This window comes from Xiphophorus couchianus, chromosome 14 (assembly GCF_001444195.1).
Source record: "Xiphophorus couchianus chromosome 14, X_couchianus-1.0, whole genome shotgun sequence".
Taxonomy (NCBI): Eukaryota; Metazoa; Chordata; class Actinopteri; order Cyprinodontiformes; family Poeciliidae; genus Xiphophorus; species Xiphophorus couchianus.
The window spans coordinates 17,812,753-17,823,992 of NC_040241.1; the positions used below are offsets into that span (position 1 = coordinate 17,812,753).

Here is an 11,240-nt window from a genome sequence, read left to right on the forward strand (position 1 = left end):
TACAATGGTCTTGTGAAAAGGATGCTCAGGGTTCTCGATAATTTTCTGGATTTTATGTCCTATCATCTCTAGATTTTTCAGAACAAAACCAACCTTTTTAATCAGGTTGTTGAGCCTTTTTAGGTCACTTACTGATGCTGGTACCCCTAACAAATGATGGTAGAAAACATTTACATCTAAGATTTCTCAAGAAGCATAGTCTGCTCTGCCCCTTCATTGTTTTTCAAAAACATTTTGTTTATTTTTGGTGATTGATTTTGGATCAGATCTAGATGAATACAGACAATAATAAAAGTGAACTTTTGGATTGTATTTACTCCAGCTCTATGGACTCATTTACCTCTGAAAGCACGCTCCACTGAGTTGTTCTGTCTTTTTTCTTTACCTTTCAACTAAAGTAGATGATGAAGCCTTAATAGATCTTACTTTTGTATCTCCATATCTAATACTTTATTAACTTTTATGGATAAAGTGTGAAGCTTATTGGTAGTATTTAGCTAATTTAAATCTATAATACAAATAAACTACATGATTGAGGAGACAAACTTTAAGCCACATTTATGTAAAAAAAACAAACAACATATTGTGATGTTCAGAAATAATTATATATGTGCTGTGCACCAAATATTAGTTTTTGTGCAGGAAATAAATATGTGCTCCATGTTAAAAAGGGGGGAAATGTTTTTCCCCTCCCATAATTCATGAAAAAGATTTAGCTGAATGCGTTGGCTCGGTCACTAGCAGCACATTTGTTTGACCGCAATTCCTTCAGGTTGGAAAACAGCAGGTGCTGGTACAAATGTCCTCAGATGAGTGCACTAGACTTTTAAAAGTTGTTTGAGATAAGAAAAAATTAGTTAACTTCATCCTTACTGTTAGAAACAATTTAAATAAATGCAAGATTTGCCAAATATATACATTACACATCATAAACATTATAGCTGTCTTTATTATGCTGCATATAGTTCTTTATTACGGTGATTCGAGAAGCATGCTTATGAAACATGAATTATTAAAAACAACCTACGGTTGATGTGGGCTCTAACATTGTCAGAATCTATTTTATGCTACTAAAATTAGTCCATTTAAACTGAAGTTCAGACATAATTTATTATATTAGCAAAACATATCTATTTTGTTTTCTGAGAAAATTATTTAATAAGGACATATGCATATATTTTTTTTACAGTAACTGTTGACTTTGCAACTAACACAAATTGATTATTAAACAAACTTAAAGTAATCGCTTTCACAATTGTTCTGGCAGATTTCTAACTGTATTTCATAAAGTAGAAATATTCAGTTAGGGTTCTTCAGTAAAATCTCATCCCTGTTTTCTTTCATCTCTTTCACATTTAGTTTTCCCCACTTTAGAAAAAGACATAGCTAATGTTTGTTTGTTTTCTTTTTTACAAATTATACACCTATGAGGCAGATGTAAAATGTTTTGTGGAGCATTGCAGCTTTTCCACTGGACTATCTATCACTAATGAACTGGGTAAGGTACACGGTAAAAATACATCAGTTTGATGAGACCAAAACTGGACAGCATGGTTACTTTTGGTTAAAAACAACTAAGACATTGATTAATATATTTGATGCATATTTTATGATGATTATTCTTGATGATTTGGATGAATCATTTGACAAAATGTAATTTTTATTGCTTGTTTCATAATTTATTTTACTGTATTTTATGATGTAACACATTTTGACCTCCTCACATGTCTGTTGACGTCTTGCTGTGGCTTTAGCTGAATGCAGAGTTTCCTATTTCACAAAAACTGGCATCACACATTATGCATCATTACTAGATAAACCTTTTTCACTGTGACTACTGTATTGCTAATTTTGAAACTACTTCCTGAGTGACAATACTAGAAACTACTGAAAATCCTCACAATAATTATCTGCCTAAATGGTTGGAAAAAGCTAAAAGGTTCTTGGAAGCTTAAATGGACACTTTTCTAAGTTCCTACTAGCTACTGTAGCATCTACTGTAATGCTAATGCTAATGCTAGCTTGTAGGAAAGCAGGAACACAAAACATATTTATTCTGCTATAAAATACTTCCATTGTGTACATCAATACCATAGTGTATTTGCTCTAGTTTATGACAAAGTTTAATATTTCACAAATCTTGGCAGCTCATGACTCATTGCTGGTGAAACTTTACTTTTGTAGTAGTTTTAGTTGCTAATATAAAAACTACAGCCCCAGAAAAACTAATATTAGAAACTGCTGAATACAATATAAGTAAAATAGTTGTCAGAAATGCTGCCATCAACCAAAGCAAAAATAAATTAATAAACACAGTTGAAATAATTACATTTTTAAAAAAGCATGTAAGGCAAGGATGTTTAACTGTGTTGTGTCATTCCTTTACACCGTAGTTCAAAGTTCTTCACAGATAATAGAGGAACAAAGGTAAACTAATTGCAACAAATTTATAACAAATTTGATCAAATACATTGATAAAATAGTTATTGTGCCTCATGGGGAAGTTGCAGTAAACTATATCAGTGATTTACACTTATTTATGTTAGTGAATTATTGTTTCCGATCAATGGATACGGGGGTTGTTAATTCGTTGTTGCACATTTTGACACTTTCTAGCTCCAATTCAGTCAAATTATGGGCCCTCTGCTCTAAAAATCCGTTGTAAATGTAAATACCCTCTGTTGTTTCTATGTGTAATTGTGAAATACAGACTGCAGCCTCAGATATTTTCAAGTTACTAAGCAACAACAGTAGGCTGCCTCGCATAATGTGGTCTCCCCCATGAAAAGAAAACGAAAAAGGATGCACGATCTGTCGGCTGGGAGATCTGCAGAGTCGCAAATAGTCACACAATAAGAGGATGTAACAGGCAGAAAATAAAAGACGAATCCAGGAAATGAAGGGCTCTGAGAGACCGGTTCAAAACGACTGGGAGGGAATCCAACTGGCAGGATTTCCCGATGAATCAAGGGGAAAAAATCACCTTCCACGTGTGGTGGGAGGATACTCACGGATAGGTGTGCCATTAAAGTACTCTATTAAGCTTGTATTATAACATAAAACCATATATATCTTTTTAGAAAGATGTAACAATTTGTTAGCGCAGTTTTTAAGTGGACGTCAATCGTTTGTGGAGGAGGAAAAAGTGACAAATGTCGCCATCTGCAGGCTGTTGGAATATTACAATTGATCCTATCGATCTATCTATCTAGTATATTTTCAGTGTCAGTTTAAGTTCCCAAATAATCTATCCATTAAACATCATATGTATTTGATCATATGTTCCATCAAACCTAGCAAGCTGCACAGATCATCAGGTATTTGATATCTTATCAGTGTTTCCAGTTTTTTGAGTTTCCGTAACTCAGCGGATTGGTAATCATCAAAAAGGAGATTTATCAGAATTCTCTCTAATACAGTTTCAAATGTGATTTACAGGCAGCAGAGCATAGACAATCCAGCTGTTAGGAACTGATAAAGCATGGAGGGAATCAGTGAGAAATGTCATGCACAGTCTGTGAGGGAGAGATAATCTTAATTTGACTTTTACTGACATTAGCAGAACAGTGTTGGTAACAAATTCAAATTTTAAAAAAAGTGTGGAATCTGATATAAAAATTAAGGTTATATTTACATATTTTTAGAACCTGTTAAAGGCAAGATTATTTCTATCACCTAGTAAGTAAAAAAAAAAGGATAGCGTTTGAAATTTCTCACATTACAACCACAAATGTCAATGTATTTCACTGGGATTCTCCCTGATATGCACCACTTTGTGTCGGTCAAACTGTTAGGTGAACGGCAAGTGTGACTTTCTAAATGTTGTTCAAATAAAATTCTGAAAGGTGTAGCATGCATTTGTACATAGCCAGCTTGTGCAATGCTAATCAACATTATTTTGCCACTCTTCTTTAAATCTGTGCGACAGAAAGCCGGGGAGAGAGATAATGCCGTACCTAAAAACCAAGAGGAATAAAAATATTTTTAAACACTAAAATGATAGTTGAATAGAATATTGTTGTAAATTAACAAATATGTTTTTCTATGAAAACCAGGCGATGCAGATTTAGATTAGCCTCTCAAAGTTGACCCACTGAATGAAGATTTATGAAAAACAAAAATTAAAGGCATGAAAAGAACAAATTTAACCGATAAATGTTTAAGTATAAACAGATGCTAACAGATGAGTATCTAGATATATAAAGTAGTTTAAATACAAACCCTGAAATTGATGAAAGAATGGCTTATTTATAACACAATAAAAAGACAAGAAAATAAAGCAAATTTTCCCAAAGATAAGTTTTAAACATACCGGTATATACAAAATATTTTCTCAATACACATTTAAAAGCCTAATAAATGATTATGATTTTTTTATTAAAAAAAATAAGCAGTAGTTTGACTCTTAATGCGGTTTTGTTTATAGATAAGACAACACACACATAAAAATAAAAAAAAAAATCTCTCCACTAAACTCACAATATACACTTCAACAGCAGATACCTCAACTTTAATCGCGAAGATATAAAATTCCCGGAACGTAAACGACGTAGAGCCGGTGTTGTAGCGGGTGGAGCTAAAAGGCTAGCTCTTTACGCCGCGGCCAGCAGCTCTTCTACGGAAACGCTCGTCACGTCGGAGAAAAACGTCCCCTCGTTGTCTCCGCCTCCGAACACCAGCAGAGTTCTTCCGGCGGAGACCGAGGAGTCCTCCGAGTAACCATGGTGATCGGGCGTTTCCATGGTGACCATGGAATGCCCCGCCCTCGGCAGGGAGAGCTGAGCTAGCTTCAGCTCGGTCCAACTGTTTGTGTCTGAGAGATGAGAACCGCACATCAGAACTGTGACAAAAACAACCCCTCAAAATGCTTCTTTTATTTACTTATTTTTAAATAAACTAGCCAGGCTACTATAGTGTATTAGGGCCATTTAAGATAGAAAAAAATTTCCACCACAAAACTCAAAGACATTTCGGGGCTTTAAAAGTCAAAAATGTGCTAGAAAAAAACTCACATTTTGAGATTAATCTCAGAAATTTTCTAAGAAAAACACAAGTTTCACAAGTAAATAATTTTCACCATTTGAAACTCAGAAATTTCTCTGTTTTTTCTAGGAATGTTTTTTCTGGCAAAGTTTATTGAAACTCTGAAATTCTTTTGCTTTTTTCTAGCAAATTTCTGAGCTCAATATAAAAAAAAATTAGATTTTTTTCCTCTGGCACACTTCAAACTTTTCCAATTCTGAAATGTCCAAGTTTTTTCTATAAAATCCCCGGGGTGTAATCTCAACATAATCTTTTGGAGGAAATTTACTCATCCTAGCAATAGTTCGGCTTCTGGACTGTATGTTCTGAACAAAGGCTGGGATTTATGATAAATTTATTTATTTTGGCCTGGTCATTCATATGACTAATTAAACCCAACCACAATGTTTCCGATTAGGGCTAAACGATTAATTGGATTAATCGTGATTAATCAATTACTGAAATCATCATCAACTAATTTAGTAATTGATTAATTGTTAACTGGAATATATAGACTGAAAAATCAACATATTCAGAGCTTTAATTAAGCCAAAATCGTACAAAATATATATACATTTTGCATTTAGGATTAAAAAAAAACAACCTCTGTCTAAAGATATACTTTAGCCAAAACTTCTCAAGTAGCATAGGTTTAGAAATTGAATGTCTTTATTTTCATCCTTGAATTTGTATCTAGTATTGCATAAAAAAGACTTAAATGATAAAATAAAAAGTATGTAGAATGTGGTGATTTTTTATCGTCAGAATAATCGCTAGTTGTAGACCTATATATGACTGAAAGCCCAGGTAGAGCTTCAAATTCAAGTATTTCAGTCAAGTAACTGTCTTTTAATCTGCTTCTCACCTATATCGAAAACGAAGGTGTCACTGAGGGCGTTGTTTCCGTTGTAGCCGCCGTGGATCAGGAATTTGGTTTCTGAGAGAACTGCACTGCCATGCCAGCTGCAACAGACACAGATGTTCATCTTCTTGACTTAAAATCCTCCCAAAACTTTTTTTTTCTGCATGTTTGTTTAAACTATCCCAACAAAAACAACAATAATAAGATTTAAATTTAACTTTTGTGTGTGTACCTTCGAGGAGACGGAGCTTTTCCTGACGTTTTCACAACAGAAAACTCCATTAGTCCTTAATAAAAAAAAAATAAAAAATGCAGAATTTTTAGCTTGATATATATTCAGACCCAGTGAGATTTGGTTCTGTTGCCATGAGCCTCACCGAGGTCCAGCATGAACATGTCATTGTAGCAGACGGGAGTGTCCCATCCCCCAAACACATAGATGTACCGTTCCTGCATCACACAGGCCGAGTGGCTGGAAGGAAACAAAACACAGAAGCAGCTAAAGAGTCGAGTTTGAGACTAAAACATGTTTGAACGGATGTTTGGGTTGAGTTCTGATACCCTGATCGGGGAGAGGGTTTGTCTCCCGTGACGATGGGCTGATACCAGATGGAGAGGTGGGGATTGAAGATGTATAAAGAGTCGCTGCAGCCGTCGGGCTCCGGGTTGGGCCGAGGAAACACGCCGCCCAGAACGAACAGCTCCCCCCGGAACATGCTGCAGCTGTGGTAGGCCAGAGGGGGAACCTTTCCCTGGGCCTGGAAAACAAGATCCCAGTGAATTCTGGGTGTAGTGATCAACCCTGACCTGAGCAAAGTCGGCCTTCTATCAGCTGGGGAACATTTCCAGGATTAGAGGACTAATGTCTCAGCAAGATCTAGAGAAACTCGTCCATATTATCTTTGGTCGCATTAATTACTGCAGCAGTATCTAAAAAAATAAAATAAAATCAATCTTTCAGCTGCAGCTGATCCAGAATGCTGCTGCTGGTGTTCTGACTAAAACTAGGAAGTTAGAGCACATCACTCAGTTCTACAGTCCTTCCACTGGCTCCCTAGAGAATAGACTTTAAAATACTGTTGTTAGTTTATAAATCACTGAAAGGCTTAGCAACACAATACATTAAAGATCTGCTGCTGTTGTATCAACCTTCCAGACCTCTCAGGTCTTCTGGTTCTGGTTCTGCTCTGCATCCCCAGAACCAGAACCAAACGAGGAGAAACAGCATTCAGCTTCTATGCACCACAAATCTGGAACAAACTTCCAGAAAACTACAAAACAGCTGAAACACTGACTTCCTTCTAATCTAACCTAAAAATCCAGCTGTTTAGAGCTGTTTTTTATACATAATCAATGAAACATTAATCAACAATTTGATGTGTGACAATGGCAAAATGTAATGTTTGAATTGGTGACTCAGTGGCAGGACTTTGTATCTTTCTTTTTTTATGATGTAAAGCACTTTGAAATGCCCTGTTGTGAAATGTACGATACAAATAAACTTGACTTAGCAACTAACCCAATAAGCAATAAGTCAATTAATCGCATGATAAATTAAAACAAGCTCAATCTCTCTTACTACCAAAAATTAGATGACAAAAGTCTTCAGTCTGGTGGTTTGGTTTCAGCTAAGCTTGAGACTTCAGTATCCATTTTATCTGTTGTTTCTGTTAAGAACTTTCAATGACTTTATACAGAAATCAAGAACTTTCCAAACCTTGAAAGCACCTAATTGAGATTCAAGCATTTTCAGCTGCTAATTAGCTTTCCCTAAATAAAAACCTTCAATTAAATCCACCTGTGTGGAACCTAATGCCACTACATCCACTGTGGAGCTTAGTGGTGGCAGCGTAATGATGTGGGGATGCCACAGTTTTCAGACATTTTGAAAATGCAAATTTGTGGTTGTGAGAAAACGTAGAAGTGTTAAAGTGGTCTGAATACTTTTTGTGTGTATGCTTTACTCGCCTCCACCATGGTCCACCTCCAGCTCTGCGTGTCCAGGATGTGGACGTCGTTGAACCACTTCTTGTTCTTGGAGCCTCCGAACACAAAGATCCGTTTGGAGTCGGGGTCAAAGATGGCCGAGTGGCCGATTCGGGCCTCGGGGGTGGGGCCCTCCGCCAGAGTCTCCGCAGCCACCCAGGACAAATCCTCTGTTGCATGGAGAGACAGTTTTAATACCCGTCGAAAACATTCGGACTCAACGAGGCATTTCCAAACGCAGGGCAGCGTGGAGCGAACCTGTGCAGAGTTTCCACATCGGATCTTTGCAGAACTGCATCCTGGCTCCCTGACCGCCAATTAAAATGGCCGTCTGAGCGTCGATGGGACATAAAGTCTGACCCCAGCGTCCCGACGGGCCGACCAGAGAGGCTGTGGGCGGAGGAAGAACTCATAATGAAGTGTGATATACAGAGTTGGGTAGTAACTTGGGTAGTAGTTACATTTACTCAATTACATTTACTTGAGTAGCTTTTTTTAAAATTACTTTTAGGATTATTTCTAGTACGCTGTAGTTTTTTACTTTTACTTGAGTAACTTCATTATAACGTACTGCAACTCTTAAGTAAAATTTCTGGATTCTCTAAATGAAGAACAAACATGTTTTAACCAAAAATTCACCAGACTCAGACACACACCTGCAGTTTCTGTTATAGCTTCATAAGTTTTACATCGAAGGAAAAGTATTTGGAAACATTTTCTTTTGCCTGATTGTTATTTCTTGCTGATTATGTCATCATCTACAATAACAGCTATAATTATAAAAAGTTTTTAACCCCTGGAGCTGAAACTAACGTTGGCAGCTCACAGCTAATGCTCATTGTTTAGTATGGTGGAGGGTCTGTGATGCTGTGGGTCTGTTTCTCTTTCAAAGAAACCTTATTAAAGTATGAAATACCAAATTTTACATAAAAATCTTCTGGTCTCAACCTTCGCTCATGTACATCTTATGTGTTGTGTAAATAAACGCACATGTCTGTGTGGGAGTCTTGGTCTGCCGACTCTTCATCCTGGCTGCGTTCTGAGGAGGCGTCACTCCTGATTCATTAACTGGAAAAGACGACAAAGAGAAGCAGAAAGGAGAGACAAGCCTGACTTTACACCTTCGTATCGAGCAACCCAAACATCTAATGACTGCGTTCTACTGTACTATCCTAAAAATCTTCCTCCTAGATGTAAATAACGATGAGAAAACTCTTCCTTCGTCACCTGCTGCCTTCACCTCGGAGGCGTCTGCTCCGGTACCAAACAGTTTCTGACTTTTGACTTGACTTTTGCCTTTTCGAACAGGCGTCGCCTTCTCCTTAACTCCATTTGGACAAATGTTTTCTTCTCCTCTCGTCTTTGACATCCTGTCGCCATCGTCTTCCTCGGCCGATCGCTCTCTCTTTCTCTTGCTGCTGAGCTCTCGGTCTGCGAGGGGAGCTGTCGGATTCTGAAGCGACAGTGTTTATGAGACAAACTAAACATGACTACCAGGAAAGTAAAGAGTGCACACACCTGTGTTAAAATACCATAATTACATTTTTTTTTCTCCACCTTCCTTAAAAGTTGAGTTGAAAATTTTTTAAACTAAAATACTTTTATTGACAACAACACACAGATAGCAGAATGAAGGTTTAAACTGGATAAAAAAAATGAAAAATTGCACAAAATGAGATAATTTCAGGTGTGCTACTTGCTTCATGTTCCAAAATATTTGAGGCATTCCTTCTGGAGTTTTTAGTTCATATTGAAAAACATAGCAAGGCATAGATAAACCACCAAAAAGCTGATTTATGCATTATTTCAAGCTGATCTGCTCTGAGTGAATGATAAATAAACTACCTTTGGTGTGTATTCATTCACAGCTATGATCAGCTCTGGTTGTGAGTTTGTCTGAAAAGAAATACAAACAAAAGTTTGGTTAGTCCGTCATAGATTAAAGACATCCTCCCCCTATTAACGCTTGTGAAAGATTAAATGTGTGTTACCAGGTTTCCTCCCTCCAGAGAAACATTAAGTGTGACGACATCTGTCCAGGTTTCTTCTTCCCACTGCTCCCAGGAGAGACACCTAAATATGTGATTTTAATAAAAAAATAGAGAAGGAAAAACACAAAACATGTGGCATGAATTCATTCTTGTCCAGGTCAGGCAAACATTACATTTGAAAAGCTCTTAAACCTCTAACATGTAGAAAAGCTAACAATTTTAAACTGATATAAGCTGCTGTTGTGACATTAAACCATATCACAAATACTCTACATGTGTATCAAATTTCTGACTTTTTAGTTTTTGTTTTTAATTGATCTAGGAAAATCGAAACTACCCATTAAAAACATATTTTCCATTTCTTAGTAACAGAGCAAATGCACAAAGTGTACATACTTGTTATAAGGGGTCAGTTTTCCAATAGTGATGGGAATCTGATCAGCGTTGATAAGCTCCGCGTTGAGGCAGATCCTTTCCCCCCACGGTCCGCTGCTAAACAGCACCACCTGGCGGACAGATGGCGGAACTGCAGCAGACACTCTGCACGACCCCTCCGCTCTGACAACAAAAAGACAAGTAAAATAAATGCAAAAACTGAGCTTTTACTTCCCAACAAAACAAAAAACAGATTTATGTTTTCCCAACAAAAAAAAGAAACCTATGGGTACAAATAAGGAACAATAAAAACCCACAGTAACAGCCAGCTGTTAAATAACTCCCGTGGAAGATCTTTTCTTACCTCAACAGCCTTTGAGGCGGTCCGTTTACCCCAAAAACAGCATAAACTCCGAACTCATCCATCTTGAAATCCTCCCTCAATTCCTTTTTAACTTTAGCACAATTTAAAATGTTAAAACACAATGTAGTTTTGGCTTCTCCCGCCACTGCTGTGTCTACAGCTTCTAAACTCCGCGCTATTTCCAGCCCAATGCATGTGTTGCGCTTGGTTTGTTGTTAAGCGTATCCTTCCAGGAGGCGGCGGCGATGCCAAGCCCTATGTCAGCAAGTGATCCGCCCACCGCCACATATCCTTATCCTTATATCGAGCTCACTCCGGATTGAGCTCCACACTCTGCTTCCGCGACCACGGGATATGTTCAAAAGCATTACAAAACTGTGTTTATTGCAGTTTGCTGCTATTTTAAAAGTGGGAAATGAGACTGTAAGGAATGATCCTATTTAATTTTATCACCAATTAAAAAAAGATTAAATTAAAATAGTTTGTAAATAAACTACCCTCTACCGAGTATGAAAGAATAACTGTTGCCGCAATACAAATCTGTGGGAGTTTTAAGTTATTTTAAAGAAACGTGTTCAATGGCTTGCCCCCAACAGTGACTATATGATGTCTCGATTTGCCTTAATGTGTTATTTTACAG

General features: G+C 37.1%; 1 protein-coding gene across 1 annotated transcript; it reads right to left on the reverse strand.

Moving 5' to 3' along the window:
* Window positions 1-4,181: 4,181 nt before the first annotated feature.
* Window positions 4,182-10,852, reverse strand: krcp (kelch repeat-containing protein). The gene is made up of 13 exons (XM_028037273.1): window positions 10,601-10,852; window positions 10,258-10,419; window positions 9,862-9,943; window positions 9,716-9,766; window positions 9,098-9,323; window positions 8,861-8,938; window positions 8,129-8,260; window positions 7,853-8,040; window positions 6,446-6,642; window positions 6,262-6,356; window positions 6,117-6,171; window positions 5,888-5,985; window positions 4,182-4,813 (listed from the first exon to the last, which is right to left on the reverse strand). Exons 1-13 carry the CDS (start codon window positions 10,660-10,662, stop codon window positions 4,593-4,595), a joined length of 1,647 nt encoding a protein of 548 aa, XP_027893074.1. The 5' UTR covers window positions 10,663-10,852; the 3' UTR covers window positions 4,182-4,592.
* Between the last annotated feature and the right edge of the window lie 388 nt (window positions 10,853-11,240).